We start from the raw sequence: 17,389 nt of genomic DNA on the forward strand, positions 1-17,389 counted from the left end.
TTTTATTTGACAACCTCGGTGACGCAGTGGTAAGTTCTTGCCACTGGACCGAGAGGTCCCGGGTTCGATCCCCGGTCGGGTCATGATGGAAAATGTTTTTTTTCTGATTGCCCCAGGTTTTGGATGTTTATCTAGGTATATATGTATTTTTTATAAAATATAGTATAGTTGAATTAGTATCCCATAACACAAGTCTCGAACTTTAGGGCTATCTCAATCTGTGTGATTTGTCCTAATATATTTCTTTTATTTATTTATTTATTTATTTATTTATTTATTTATTTATTTATTTATTTATTTTAGTCGTATTAATTTGGATGAATTCTCGCAAGCTAAAAATACTTCTCTGCTAAAACCTTTTGTCTGCGAGATATCTATAATCTCCTCGTGATCTACTTATGTGCATATCTATGACAGTGTAAAGCCGGTTTATGTAGTCCTATAGATATCGAACAGTGCACGATGTTCATAAGTAACTTGATATTCGATGGTATCCAAATAAAGCTAAACGGCTTTCGGTACGGTACAACATTTTGTTTAATGTTACAATATTTTTTGATTGTTTGTGATAACTTTATGGTACGAAAATTATTATTTAAATTAAAATTAACACAAGAAAAATACATGTAAACGGGGGTCTTGAAATTGCTATTTTCAAGTTTTCGATATTGATCACTGGGCCTGTTGTGCTGGTACTATATATGATAATAAAATAAATAAATATATTAGGACAAATCACACAGATTGAGCTAGCCCCAAAGTAAGTTCGAGACTTGTGTTATGGCATACTAACTCAACGATACTATATTTTATAACATATATATATATATATATATATATATATATATATATATATATATATATATATATATATATATATATATATATATATATATATATATATATATATATATATATATATATATATATATATAGATAAACATCCAATCAGAAAAATATAATTTTCCATCATGACCCGACCGGGGAACGAACCCAGGACCTCTCGGTTCAGTGGCAAGAACTTTACCACTTCGCCACCGAGGTTGTCTTTATTATCTTAAATGTATATATAAGAACTATATTATTTACACAATATAACACACGAGGCAGTGTAAACGAAACAGAAAACATGTATGTTAGTGTCTCAGTTCCAAGAATACACATCAATCATCCATCACGTCGTAGCATCGCTCGCGCCGCCTCGCCTCACTTCACCCCCACTTCGCTCCACCGCAGTGAAGCCAGTGTCATAAACTTATTTACTTGATAGAGCATGTGAAAAATCCTTCTTAAAATTCCCGTTATTCCAGGAAAATCTAAATCATTTGCATTTTATTATTTTAATTTATTTTTTCTAGTACATATGGACAAATTCCATTAACTAAGTTGCTTGTAGGGTTACCAAAGGGACTTACTAAGTTTTGCGTTTATAGCAAGGCAATATTCCTATTTCCATTTCTTAGAGTTGTTTGCAGACATAGGCCGGCCGTTGTTTGTTCGCGAATCAGACAAATGGGACGCAAACAAGTTAGCTGAGTGTAAAATTAGTCGCAACTCGGATGACCTCTGTGCATTCGTTCCGTATAGACTGAGAGGCTGCGGAATATTTCAGTACAATATAAAAATAAGATTCAACACCTGTATATTTTATAAATTTTTAATTTATCTAAGACAATATTTTTGTTTTATTTTTGTAACTTTAAAAGAGGATTACTAAATAGTTGCACACTTGAAAAGGTTGTTTTGGACATAATCCATAGTAAAAAAATTTGATATTCTTACAAAACTATATTAGTAATTTATTTAAACTGGCCAATGGCCATGTTTCTCAAATTCAAGTTGATATCAGTATCTATGTTTGGTTTCAAGAAACAACCTAGCTTACTCATGGACAAGACTTAACGTATTAAACGTTAAGTGTTGTCCATTTCGTACATTAATACTTAGCCAAAAACTAGCATAAACTGAAAATCAAGAACTACAAGTACAATTTGTGAACAGCGCAGCTTGCGTCGTGTCGCTCAGTCTCCTCAGACACATTTATCCATTAATCTTGAGGAAATCCGACGTCGGCTCTTAGACTAACTGCGCAAACAGGTAAATATTAGTTATGGGATAATAAATCTGTGAGAGCAGTTTCGGTTTAATATCCTGTGCTGAGGTAACCCCCCTAACCTCACCCCCTCGCAATCTCCGAATAGTTGTCTACACCAGACCTCGCTATGCCAGAAATGTTGCTTAGTACGACTTGCATATAATACGACCGAACTGAATCTGTACCGAGACCGAGATTTCAATTTCTGTGTTTGCCTTCACTTTTGGAATGCGAGTTTAATTAATGAAATCTTCCCTCGTGAAATTATTTGTACCACCACTTAATAATTAATGGTTATCCACGCCTGCGGGTTGAGAGAAATAATATTTTTTTACCAAAAACCTTTTTTCAAATTCTCAAAAGTAAATTTAAATGCACGCGTATTATTTTCTGTTCAAAGAATCAAATATTTCTGGACTACATCAGTGAAAAAAAACTCCCAACTCAATTTATGAGTAAAAAATGTTCAGATTGCTTCTTTTTAAATAATTTAAAACAATTTTAAACTATGCTGTGTTAATTTAATAACTCAAAACTTACATAAAATTACCATATTTTTTAAATTCTGACAAAATATTTTCCCAGTTAATCAAGTGATTGAAACAGTGTTGAAACAAGTTTTAAAATAAATTGAGAAATATTGCATTTTGTATGCTTACTTTAATTTATAAATAAAATAGGTATATTCGGCGGTAAATATAATTCACACAATTTTTGTAAAAGTATTGGGACAAAAATGGTACTATATATAAGTAATACTTGATTTAAGTATAAAATCACAGAATGTGCAAAGATTTTGTGATTCCTCTTTTGATTAGTATAAGTATAATACTCTTTTGATGAGTTACAATATGTATTTTGATATATTATTAGAAAAAAACATTGGAAGAAACAATAATGGTAAGCCCTTCTGGCATGACAGGGTCCAACACTGTTCAAATGAGTTTCCTTCGGCATTTCTTCTCAGCAGTGGTCGCTCCGAAATGCCACTAGTTTGTACCTTGTGAGAAATAACTTATTAATATAAAAACGGACGTGAAAAAGTGCCTGTGAAGGTCTAATTTCTCAATAATTATTTGAATTTGAACAAGATGGTCACCTTATACAATCATAGTTCCTAGAATATCTAGATGAAAAGTATAACAATTAAAATAATTAATCACTCACTTTGCTACTATTTTTCATATAAAGAATAATACAATATTATTTACTACAATATAATATTTTGATACATAGAGATTGTTGAAAAATACAAGTGTTTTTTTCGATAACACGCTACAAGGGTCGTAAAATTTTTTCTCGCATGTTTTTGTAATAGACTTCAGTAAAGCTGTCACCGCGCGCTCTCCGGGGTGTGTTGTGTTCGTAACACATGTTGATACTTCTTTATTTATTTTAGGACGCGCTGGTAAAATTGTGATACTAATAGAGTGTTAGGAAGTTGTGATTCATTAGTTAAATGGGGCGCGTTCTGTGTGTAAAACAACAATAAAGATCATAGAAAAAGCAATAAAGCATTATCAGTAAATTCTACTATTCTTACAGTAAATCTTGCAAGAAGTAGGCAGGCTTAGCAAATAATATTAGCTGAAATAGTGAAGTTCGCAAACAGGGGTGGCTCTAGCTCATGTAGCGTCCACGTGCAATCAATAACTTGGCGCCCTCTTACACATGTACGAATAAAATTGAGAACTATTAAAAATCTTATAATAAAAGTCAGTTCGTTCAAGAGTACGTCGTGCGTCGAGTGAGTTTGGGTAAACGCTGTAAACAGACGGCTTCTCTGATGGAAGCTGTTTTGCAATATCTTTGCTTGTAATAACTTTTTTTGTAAAAAAATAAGCACATACATTAAACAACGTGTATGTAATTTTCTTAATGTTTTAAGAGATTATTTATTATTATTTTAGAGATGTTTCTCTAGGCACTATATTTGTCTGCTATTTTAGATGCATCCACTCCATGCAGAACATTTAGGCCATAGTTCTGTTTACCGTAAGCGGCTTTAGGCGCACCAAACGCCCAGCGTCCGAGTGCCACGCACAACCGGAGTAGCCAACCCTGTTCGCATAGAAACTTGTTTATTTGTTGTTCCCAAGTTCGAGCCCACGGCGATTACTATCATTTGAGTGGCCGAGTATTGACTATTGGTCAGTTATTACAGTAAAGTCAAGAGTTGGTATTTATTGTAATAACAACGAAAGGGAAGTACAGTGTGAGAATAGATTTAGTAAATACTTCGTACTTCGTCTTTGCGCCTTGGTTCGCGTCTCCTTACACAGTCTGTCATTGTCAGGCAGGTGTATTTGTAAATAGAGATAGAGCATGGATTTAGTAAGTCGGAGTACCTACTAATTCCATGAGTCAGAGTCAGTCAGGTCTATAAAGAGGCTGAACGCCGCTACAGTTTATATCAAGCGTATTTCCATACTTATATTAAACGAAGGCAATTCAATTCAATTCAAATTATTTGTTGCATCCTTAATGTACAGTATACAGGTCATAACTTACAAAATAAAGGAACAATTAAGGACCCTGTCGGGCGCTGCAATGGGAGAAGGGCTATATATTTGTTTTGCTATCTATTTTATGAAAAACAAGATAGAGAATAATATGTATTTCGTTCGGCAAATTCTACCTCCATGATCATAACATCACCCGAGATAGACAGACATTATGGAAATGGAAATAATTTATTATAAATGCTGCGCGCAGATAAAAATGGCAACAGTGGCGCCTACTGAAATGGTCGTTTCCCATTGACCGAAAATTAGAACGGTGTGTTGATTACTGTCGTTCTTGCCTGTGACTTCGTTTGCGAGAAAATAATTTAGCAAATATACCACTAGTATTGATGAATCATTTTTGTCCTTCACCTTTTCCACATAATAGTTATACAATAAATGTCATCAACATCGGTTTAGTAATCTACAAACAGATGTAGATGATATATTATTTATTAAGATGAATAATTATTTTCATGTTTCAACTAGGTATTAGTGTGGAACTTTTGTAATTAATAACTTCATACAATTCGTTTATGATTGTCATTATAATAATTCTCTCTTTATGTTTAAAAGTAATCCTTTTCATTCTGATATTGAAATGTCTCCTAACAAGAAACCTAATATAATTCAAATTAGTTCAAGAGTAATATAATTTATTCTACCTCGTTAAAACTAAGACAAAGTCAGCCAATCGGTCAGTTTATCATCCTTCAATACTATTAACCTACAAAATATCGTCTTGTGCCTTACGACTTTGATAATAAAGCCCATTTAGGCTGATCCGAAACTAGTTTCGGAAGTTAGCCGAAGACTAGTCTTCGGCTATAAAAGCAAATACGAACCCTATTACATTGGTCGTTAAATCTGTTTTGCTTCGACGACTTCTTCTAAACATATAAGATACAAAAGTGAGGTAAATTTTATCCTAAACATTATCACTCTTTCTGTCTCTCATCTTCCCAAATTATATAAGTTTTATTCGGGGCTGTGACGCCGCAAAGCTCAGGGTAAGCGTAAAAAATAACCTTTTTTGAAATGTCTGGCTATGCCGCTCCAGCCCGGCCCTGGAGAAGGGGCGAATCCAAGAAATGCTGGCTTGATGTCGTCAAAGATGATATGCGAGCAAACGGTCTGACAACTAGGGATGCCGTGCGAAGTGGAGACGAAGAAGGAAGGAACCGGGAATACGTTCAGATGAGAGAGAGAGAGAGACGCTTTGTTGCACACACACACACAACATGCATTTTACTATCAAATATTCTGATGAACAATCGGAATTATTGTAGGAACTGTTTCATTCATTTCTCGCTCGTACGAATTTTGAGTTTATATTTCTGTGGTTTCTTCAATTTGTGTTGTTGTCTGAAGGTCGGATAAAGTATTGTCTTACAGAAAATGCGATTTAATTTGTGTTGTTTTATAAGATCGGCCGGTATGTACGGAATTCAAATTAGAATTTGTCTGTCCGTGTTGCGATAGGGATGTAAAGGATTAAACGAGTTTCATTTAATACATACTTCGCGAAATAATATAAAAATACAAAATGATGTGTTTTTTCTTAGTAGGTTAACTCTAAAGCATAATGTAGTATTTTATAGTATACAATACTCTCTCTCTCATCATATTGCCGGTTGCATTCAAGGCTGTAAAGCCAGAAGCCCGGGGTCATCGTAAAAATAAAACTTGAAATCTTGGAGATACGGCTGTTATTTTGCAACCGGCCGCATGCCTCAAGTTAACCTTTCTTAGTAATGTAATCTTAGCTGCTGTTGCTTTCTAGCTACCAAGGCTATGTGTCTCTTAGTTGCCTCATGCGACATCCTAGGGAGGATACGGAGTAATTGTATTCCAGGGCGGAACCACACAGCAAACACACTATTATTTTTTTGCATGGAACATACTGCATTCGCTACAAGACCGTACATTGTAGAACTTTCTAGTTGTCTTATATTTAAATTGTATTCTGTAACTTTTTGATTCAATAAGGGTGGGTAGTGGGTAGTGAGTAGACTAGTGCATAGTCTAAATTTGACGTTAACTTTAACCTGAACAGGTCAACGCAAACTACACCATTTAGTCTTATCGGCAGCGGTGCGGAGGTTAAAGTTAAAGTTGACTAGTGCAACCCTCTCGAAGTGATTTAACTTACTTTTTAGGTTAACAACTTATGTATTATTGCTAATCTAAATAACCCACACAATTTTACCAAAATCACAAGCACATTTACAACGATAGTGAGACATAAACCAATACGATCTTTCCCTGATCTCGTCCGGTGGCCACTAATTAAAGGGAGGCAGAAAAAGCGACAATAACTCCGGGCTAATGAATCTAACATCAAGAGTGATGGATGCCGTTCTGATTGACACGCCAATTGGGCTTTTATTCTATGTAAACCTGTATTAAATTATTGAACGAAAAAATTTAGTTTTCAAAAATGTGTTACCGTTATCTCTGAGCGTTTTGAAAGGTGTCTTCTTCAGTTATTAAACATTGGATCCCAAAAATCTGCATTGCTACGTTTTCTTATTCGCTTCGTACAGTCCTCGGCATCCGAAGTCAAGTAAAACATTTCGGAAAGGTCTACACGGGCACTTTTTCACCTCATATTCACCTGATAATCGCATCAAACTCCTTTCAATTAAATCAAATAAGTCTCGAACTTACTTTGGGGCTAGCTCAATCTGTGTGATTTGTCCTAATATATTTATTTATTTATTTAAATAAATAAATGTTTTGGCTTTTAATGGTTCCGCGTTTTTTTCTTTATTTATTTTTTAATTGCTAATTTTATTATTGTGAAGTGGATCTACGTTAGCTTTTTTTGTAGCACTATAGATGTGCATACTTCGTAGAATTTTTTTTGGACAGATTCAAGGGCATCAATATACTTAACATAGTAGGGATTCGAGAATTCAATAATTTGAGATCGAATCAAAGACTTATACAAATAAATATCTATTGAAGATCGCATGAAGTTTATACATGTACGCATTACAAATCCTTAAATTTTATAAGCTTTTTTAATAATTCTAGCTATATGTAGCTGATTATCAAGGGTCACTCCCAGGTGTTTCATAAATTGAGTAGTTTTTAATTTAACTTCAATATTTAATATAACTGTACGCACATGGCTCACTTACAGTTTTATTATATGTATAGATACAGATATATATATATATATATATATATATATATATATATATATATATATATATATATATATATATATATATATATATATATATATATATATATATATATATATATATATATATATATATATATATATATATCGATTAAAATACTATTTACCAATGCTACAAACTAAAATCATTTCGGAACAACCATCCTTGATCGTCAGACCATTATTGGCTCGAATATAGTCCTTAACAACATAAAGGCAGCACTTTTTGACACTTACAAAAACACAGCTATGACACTAGCTGCTCAAGGAATTCCAAGTTTTTTCCGTACCTATACCAAAAAGTTCATTAAAATTGTTATTATTTGTTCTGTAGATTCTACTATCAGGTTATATATCTATCAATTCCTTTATTTATTCAAGGAATGAAAAAGAACATATCCCTTCCCTTTACAGTCGAGTAATAACTGCGCGCATGTAAATTACTTCGTTCTCTGATAAGCCATTTAGACTGAGAGCTTAATAGATGACAGTCTATTCCGAACGCCTAATGGCTGTATTTCCTCGCCACAAACATTCGGTACTACCGCGCGTGGAATTAGCGGAAATTGGGGATAAATCACAATCTCCTCATAACGTACCTCACAGCCATTTCATATCGACCTCAACCACACGGAAATTTCAATAATGACACAATAGAAGTGCCACAAACAAAATAGATGAATGTAGGAAAGCGGACAATGAGTTCCGACGCTTAACGGCTGAGGAAGAAACCGGGAGAACGCTCGGAATATAAGTTTGGCGATTTAAGATTTATTTTTTTACGCGGACTTCGGCTTCAAAGCTGAAATTGCAATGTAATGCGCACCATACCCTTTAAATTCAAGTTTATGTTAGCACTGATTCATTCATTTTATAGAAAAACTAGCTTTTCAGCTTCCCGCCCAGCAGTTTCGGGTGTACGTTGTCAGTCAGTCAGTCAGTCAAGAGTTTTATAATGATATATTCATACATACTGCGCCCATTATATCTATAAATAAATAAACAAATATCGAGACTTGTGTTATGGGATACTATATTTTATAACAAGTACATATATATATATTATTTTAATTTTCCTACAGGATCCCTCTTATTTTTCGGGATGAAATATCTATAAGATGTTAACCCGGGATTCCGAGGAATTATTGATTCATAATTAGTTTTCAATTATCCTACGGGAACCTGGCCATTTACCGGGATGAAATGTATCTAATTTTCCTACAGGACCCTCCTTATTTTCCGGGATGAAATGTCTATAAGATGTTGACCCGGGATTCTGAGGTATTTTTTATTTATAATTAGTTTTTCAATTATTCTACGGGAACCTGACCATTTACCGGGATGAAATGTACCTAAAATGTTAACCCGGTATATAAGGTACCTACATACCAAATTTCAAGCAAATCGGTCCAGTAGATTTCGAGTGATGCGCGTTCAGACAGACAGACAAAAATTTCCAAAACTATATTTTCGTCATCTATATCAGTAACTAAGTATATTCCATGAAGAATTTAAAAAAAAATCCAATGTACAAATTTGGCCTTTCTTCAATTTTATTATATGTATTGATGATAACATTTTAAACGGCAATTGAATGGCTTACTAATATAACGTACTTTTAATATGAAAATACACAATTTACCCTCTTTTACAATTTACTCCACCTATCTAAATTATTTGCGAGATCCTGAGTGGTTCTTGCTCAACAGAACTAGTGTCAATTTCAACGACAACGTCATCGAGGCGTTGACACTAAAGGCGTTGACGCAAAATCTGTTGACACTAAACATTGCCAAGACGAACTACATCTGTTTCTACACAGTAAATAGTACACAGCCACCAGCCGGATTTAAAATAAGAATCCATACTTGTGATGATCCTATATCTGAATGTTCGTGCACTGGCTTGGTAAAAGTACAACATGTGAAATATCTCGGAATTATGTTGGATCAGAGACTGTCTTGGTTTATACATATTGAGCTTTTTATGAATAGAACTCTTGCTCAATCGATTCTGTCCTACTGCCTGATAATCTGGTGTGGGGCTATTAAAACAAAATTCATTGAATTAGAACGAGCGCAAAGATCACTGTTAAGGTGATGCTTTTTAAGCTATTCAGATTTTCCACAGATATCTTATACTCCGAAGCGCGGGTTCTGTCTATTAGAAAGCTTTACATCCTTCTGACTGTATTGAAAAAGCATAAACTTGTACTCTACGATCCTGCAGGGTTGTCGGGAAGAAGGAGATTAATCAACGCCGCCCCCGCGGCCCGAGTAAATTCTGTATTTGCTAAAAGACAGTTTTTGAATCAATCATCCCATTTATATAACCTGATAGATAGAGATGTGGGCATGCTCCTCTTTATTTATTTATATTTGCATACCTATATTCGGCAAAACGTGTAGGTCCAATTCATTTTGACATCAATTTGTCTATTTGCACTCATGTTTTTGGCAAATAAATGTTTTTTTTTCTTTCTTTCATATATACTCAAACTTCGTACTCCTATGTGAACTAAGTAATAGTTTAAATTTGTAATTTTTTATTTGATTTTGTTACACGTTTGAGAAATAAGAATAACTTTGTAATAAATTTTGTATTTGTATTTTATGTTGATATTGTATTAGGTTAATATCTAATGATGAATGATAGAAGAGCGAGGTTTTCTAACGCAAGCATATTTTTACTTAAAAGAAAATCTCATTGTATTATATATATATATATATATATATATATAACGATGTAATGTTTTGAGAAATAAATATTTTTTATTTTTTTTTTTTAATTTAAAGCTCATTTGATTTCCCGTCCGCATATCAATTTTCAATTGCATCTTGAAAACTTTTGTTTTTCGTTTGGAGTATAGGCCGACATATGTTGCATTGGAGAGCGGGATGTAGATGGCTTTTCAATTATTCCGTATTATATTCAGTGATCACCCCGGAACGGGTTGTGGATTATCTTCGTTATGTAAGATTTTGTGGTCTGTATATGGTCTGTTTTAAATTTGTATTAATTGGACCGCCGGGTTTACGTACAATGATCAAAGGGGGTATTAGTTCGTCCCGCTCGAAAACGCTTATGTTTTTTAAGGACTAGTCCAAGTTTGGAGGACTTTAGGTGATCTTGTATCCCAAACATAAACTCAATCTAAATTAATTTAAATACAGGTTGTACATTATTGGGTCGAACTTAGCTCAACTTGAAAAGACACTATTTGCTTCAATTCCCAGGATTTCAAATTATTTATGAAAACTGTTACTGTTAATGTAATCCTACTAATATTATAAATGTGAAAGTTTGTAACGATGTATGTGTGTATGTTTGTTAATCTTTCACGCAAAATCTATTGGACCTATTGTTATGAAACTTGATACACGGGTAGAATATAACCTGGAATATTACATAGGGTATTATTTCTCCCGAATTTCCACGGCAACGAAGCCTCAGGGCGCAGCTAGTGTCTTTTAAAATAATGAAAAAATACTTAAATGAAAATAAGATGACCATCGTTAAAAAAACACGAGTAAAAATAAAAACAAACAAAATATTTAATATTTTACGGGTCGAACAATGTCATTCATTTTGATTAAAACTTATAATTAATCTCTAAGTTATGCATACCGAAAAATGCACCCCGCTGAGTCGGCTTAATTTAACTAATGACAAACAGCTAGGGGTGGCAAAGAATTATAATCTGGATTATCAGGGGCGCTGGCGCTCCTGTCAAAACAAGTGGTTATCACGGCGTGCATTTTGTTGATTGGCTAATTGATTCATTTGCATGAAATTTGTTCATATCAACTATTAACTTGCTTTGTTTTATTTTTTATTAGGACAAATCACACAGATTGCTAAAAGTAATATTGGTAAAGCGGTGGTGATGATCTGGACAATTCGAAAGATGCGAATATCAAATTAGTTAGTATACTAATACTAATCAGGCTCATGCAAGTGGTTTTCATAGACAACCACTTCCGGCGAAGGTATAGAAGGATACCCATAAACATAATGCTTTTTGTGTTAACGACAGATTGTTGAAACAAAACTATAGACTAAGGGTCACCAGTCAATTTTGACGTTTAACTTGCGCAGAAAAACTCAAAGTACACCATTTTATTTAAACGGCTGTGGCGCGCAGGTTAAAGTTGACGTCAATCTTGACTGCAACCCACTCTTAGGTACATAAAAGTCCGTTATAAATCCGTTAAAAATATCATCCCAGAACTACAGACTCAAGGAATGCACTGCTGTGTTGGTGCTCAGTTCCGAAGTAAATTAATTGCCATTCACACCTCGGTACCTTTGTGCTCTGTCCTCTGCTTGTTTTCTGAGAATCGTTGTTTAATTGCAAAATGTTTCTTTAGTAGTGTTTGAATGAATACATTATTGTTCTCACGTTAATTGGATGTTGAGAACTCAAATGCATCGCGCTCGTCGTCTGAAATATAACGACAATATGCTTGTGGTACCGTTTTTTCAAATTTGTGCAATTAAATTCGAAAATAATATACCTAAAAGTGTGGCGTGTGGTTTTGCCCTAGAAGAGAACCACTTCGGTGGATGTAATACAAGGCGACGAAGGGACACAGCATGGGCTAGGGGTTGATGTCAGGCCGGCGCAGCTAAGGGTTGTAAAAATTGTCAGTGATACATCAAATTGTAAAAACATATAATCATTAAATATAATCTCAAAATCTTCTTACAGGCGCGTGTGACGTGGCAGGCGGCGCGGGGTCAATAAACTCTCTACCAGCGGGTATCAGTGGGTCACGACTTGCGCCTTCCTTCGACCCTGCCACCCCTAGGAATGTGACAGCCCTAGTCGGCAAGTCCGCATACCTCAGCTGCAGAGTACGCAACCTTGGAAACAGAACGGTGAGTTTAGATTCTAAAAAATAAAATAAATTGTTATTTTTTTACGCTACAATGCGCCAGACAGAGCCCTATTTTGGGTGGTGACTCGCACCTTCTTCTAAATTTATAAATATTTTTTATTTTGCATCACTGTGCGTCTGCCAGGATACCTGGTGTTTATGGGTTGTGATTCGCGCCTACCTTCTAACAACGGCAAGTCGGCACGTGCGCTATATTGACTAGAATCTAAATTTCGAATTTCCAACGTGACTTGACTCTGTTTAACCTAAATTAAAATATAAAACTTCTGGAAGTAGTACAATGTGTTCTAAATTTTAACCAGTGCGATCTGATTTAAGATTTTAAACGCTAAAATTTCTCATTTTATGCACTATTCTGTAACTAATTTGCAATATAGGTTCCAACACTAGAATACGATTTCTGAAACAGATAATACAGCCTGATACGATTTTCATCAACATCAACAATATTATTTACTTTAGCTATAGACACACACAACCTTAAAATTATCCCTGAATGTAAACTTAAAATTTCAAATTCCTACACACATTTTCCTAATGCTCAATGCCAGAGATTATCAGTCTCGGTCTAATTGCTCTCGGTAATTACTTGCGGTGCGCTTTCCGGCTCGCTGCGTAGTCGCTACAGCGTTCTCGTCTCGTGTCTCAGCAGCTACGCCACGCTCGTAGCCGCGACACCGTCTTCCGCCGCGCTCGGTCCGGCCGGAGACGAACTTTGGTGTATAATGCATGGATATGAATTTTAATAATTATAATTTGAATTTGACTGGCTATTTACATAACTATTTGAAGTTGGTATTCATAAAACTGGTTTATTTTTTACATAATCTTGGGAAAAAAAAGGAACTGTATTAATTAGACTAATGTAAAATATTTTCTAAACATTTAAACATTGTGAATTGTGTACCTTACTAGAACAAAATGAAAGAACCTTACTAGAAGAATTCTAAAATACACAGTGAAAGTACAGTATTAAAAAGAATAATAATAATGCTTGTAAAAATCAATGCCACAACGCCTACAACAGTGCTACGACACGCTACAGCCTGCTAAAGTAGCGCATGCGCACCAGCAAAATGATTTCATTAGAACTGGTAGATAAATTTAAAATGTCACATCCACTTTTTATGAGTTTAGTGACGGATTTCGAGTTCATAGCACTCTGCCTCGGGCTAAACTAACTTGGAACCGTGACTTGGCTCGTGTCTTTGTAGCTCAACTTTTATTTAAATTGGAAATTTATTGTATTAAATTAACCTAGTCCTACTTCCGGACAAAGATTTAACATGAAAAAATTAAAACGGTGTCAATAAATAGATGATTTTAAAGTCGACGAAAGCATTTTATCAGTTTTATTAAAAAAAAAACTTAATAATTAATTTCTTATTTAAGATTCCCAAGCGATATCAAAATTTGTCGCGTTTGTTTATGGAAATTAATGACCTCTGAATATTCATAGAAGATCCGCTTTATTCCGTTGTTATTGTGACTGCTCCCCTCGCAGAAAAGCGAGATTCTTACTCTTTTTATAGAGAAGCTGTAATTGTTTTTAGATGAATATTTTGAATAAATTAAGTATCATTGTTCTTCCTAAAGCAGGAAGACAGCAGAGACATGAAGAGCCTTTATTGTTCTGTTAATGCTTAAAAAATATTTTTTCTTAACAAATTTCTTAGAGAAAAATAGGTTCTGTATAAATCTACTGTCGGTGGCGCAAGATGCTCGCCATTTCATAACTGCATGCTTATTATAAAATGTAAACAACCAACATTTCTTAATTCATAACAAATGTGCTACTAAATGCAATGCAGGAACGCATCGTTTCATGAAGGATAACTAGTTATGTAGATGACTGTACATAATTATTTGAAAGTGATCATTCAAAAATCATTATAAAATAGTGTTAATAATATGAAACAATTTCATAATACGTTATATTATCAAATGAACAGCCATTAACTGAATTCTGAACGTAACCAGCTGAAACAGCTTCGGCGTGTACGTTCCGGATTAAACCAGATTAGTCGCGTTTGACGCGGATCCGTGCGGACTCCGGACAGCCGGACACGTGGACTGCCCGTCCGTCCGCGCGGATTACGTCCGGATGCGAACGAATGCCAACAAAGGCATTTGTCGAACGCCGCTTATCTCATTGATGGCATACATCTGGATCCTAAATAATAATTTAGCTGATTGTGAATGCCAATGGTGGAAATTATAGAAATTCCCTCGAATTTAAACTAGATTTCGCCATCGAATTTCCATTAGATTTTTATCATGATGTTGTTCTCCGTGACGTTTCCGTCAACAGTTAGTAATGCAGGTGTAAGCTTGTAAACCGAAATTGTAACGTTTAAAGTCATACAAACGATACTCAAGCTACAAAACTATTTGGGCAATTCTTCTAATGTTGAAAATCACACGCCAAATTAACTGTTACATTCCGCTCAACCAGCTAATCAAAGTCCATGCCTACATTTTTTCAACTGCCTGTTACTATAAATAATCTCTATGCATTAAGCAAAACTTCCATAAAGACAGAATATATACAAATGCGCTTCGAACTTGTCCTATTTTTGTATGAATCTAAAATACGAAAACTTCAAGCATTGTAACTCGATATTTGGACCGAAACTTGGTTCGTTTTCCACTGATATTAGTCGGTTATCATGTCTACATACTTTAGTTTAGAACGAAATCGCGCTGTTAGTTAAATAAGAAATATTCAGAACTTTAACTAAAAGCCTTGTGTTTCATTGTTTTGTTATAAATAAAGAAATATAAATATATCAGGACAAATCACACAGATTGAGCTAGCCCCAAAGTAAGTTAGAGGCTTGTGTTATGGGATAATAACTCAACGAAATAGATTTTATAACAAATACATATAAATAAATATATAATAATATAGATAAACATCCAAGACCCGGGCCAATCAGAAAAAGATCATTTTCCATCATGACCCGACCGGGGATCGAACCCGGGACCTCGGTTCAGAGGCAAGGACTTTACCAGTGGGCCACCGAGGTCGACAAATTGTTAAAAAATGCGATATTATTATTTCGTTATGTAATAATTTGAAAATGCTTTGATTCATTTTATTATTTCCAATAAAAGCTAAAAGGATTAGCCAAAAAATTTCAAAAAAAAAGTTATTTTTCAGCATTTTTTATATGGGCACGCGTATAATGCAATACAAGTTTTTTATTGCTTCGGAACCCTTCGTGAACGAGTCCGACTTGCTCTTGCCGGTTTTTTATTCACAGTTGAAGGAAGGCAATGTTTTATCGAAAAACCATAGCAACATTTAACTTGATGCGATGATGTTTCTTGATGTTTCTAATTTTTTCTAATTTTAATTTTAAAATGGCTGAAATTTAATTCAATATTTGAAATGCTTTGTACCTTTGGTAAGTATTTCATTTTTTTAGTACGCATAGTCTCTGAATAAAGACGGACGTGATCAAACTAGAAAGGGTTCCATTTTTGCCATTTGGCGGATTTATGGAACCCTAAATTGCAAATTTTTTCAAATGTACTATAATACTACTTTATCTTTTCATTAACTATTAAGTAAGCTTCATTCCCTCACTGTATTATAATTTATTTCCAACAAAAGTTGGCGTTTTTATCGCCAGTTTGTGTTGACTGTAAAACTGTCAGAACCATGTCACCGGCCGGCTGCCAGGGGGCGCTGGGCGGGAACTTTGTTGTTGTATCGACATCTTTTGGAATTTCTTGCAAGATTTATTACTAGATTTCACGAACTGTAAACCTTTGGCAATTCTACTATAAAAACCACCTTTAAATGATGAAGGTAAGTTTTTATTTCAAAATCAAATCAAATCATTTATTCAGAAATTAGGCCTTCACAGGCACTTTTTCACGTCATATTCTAAATTAAATGATGTTTACCAAAGCTACAAACTACTAGCATTTCGGAACGACCACTGCTGAGAAGAAATGCCGAAAGAAACTCATTCAAACAGTGTTGGTCCCTATTATGCCAGAAGGGCTTACCATTTTTTAAATATAAATTTATGTATAATTTTTTATCAGTAATATAACAATGTAAGTAGACAATAAAGTACATGGTCAAAAGGTATACTGAAACATACTATGATTGTGAACAAGTGCTGATGAAAGGAAAATATATATACCTACCTATTCCGATAGAAGTATATTAAGAATGTAGATTATAAATATATTTCTGCATCCATACTGCGAGCTGCAGGACTTAAAATAATTTTATTTGCATACTAAATATGCAAATGCTTAAATTAATTGTTAGCATCTATTTACTCTCTAAATACCGCATCGTTCTTTTTTACAAGCTTTTAATTAAAGTTAAGTTTCAGTTGAAATTTTCCAGGTCGGTTCTGTATCTTATACCTACCACATCTTATATCCTACCAATATTATAAATGCGAAAGTTTGATGGCATTTATGTATGTTTGTTACTCTTTCACGCAAATTTGTTAATCTACAAGACCGATTGGTATGAAATTTGGTACCCAGGTAGAATTTAACATCGAATAACACATACAGGGTATTTTTTATCCCCCAAAATCCTCACGGGAGCGAAGCCCCGGTTCGCAGGTCGCGTGGTTTTCAAGATCTAAACATACATAGGGATAGAAAGCGGGAAGCGACTTTGTTGTATACTATATATTGATGATATTTCTCGTAGAAGCAAAGA

At 34.3% G+C, this 17,389-nt stretch overlaps 1 protein-coding gene across 8 annotated transcripts in view; it reads left to right on the forward strand.

Moving 5' to 3' along the window:
* Positions 1-17,389, forward strand: part of LOC128681677 (zwei Ig domain protein zig-8-like) — a 375,154-nt gene that overhangs the window by 128,076 nt on the left and 229,689 nt on the right. For all 8 annotated transcript variants that reach the window (XM_053765828.2, XM_053765773.1, XM_053765781.1 and 5 more), the window contains exon 3: positions 12,501-12,670. In XM_053765828.2, the coding sequence (XP_053621803.1) occupies positions 12,501-12,670 (170 nt within the window). The remainder of the gene's footprint in view (positions 1-12,500; positions 12,671-17,389) is intronic.

Source organism: Plodia interpunctella, chromosome 2 (assembly GCF_027563975.2).
Source record: "Plodia interpunctella isolate USDA-ARS_2022_Savannah chromosome 2, ilPloInte3.2, whole genome shotgun sequence".
Taxonomy (NCBI): Eukaryota; Metazoa; Arthropoda; class Insecta; order Lepidoptera; family Pyralidae; genus Plodia; species Plodia interpunctella.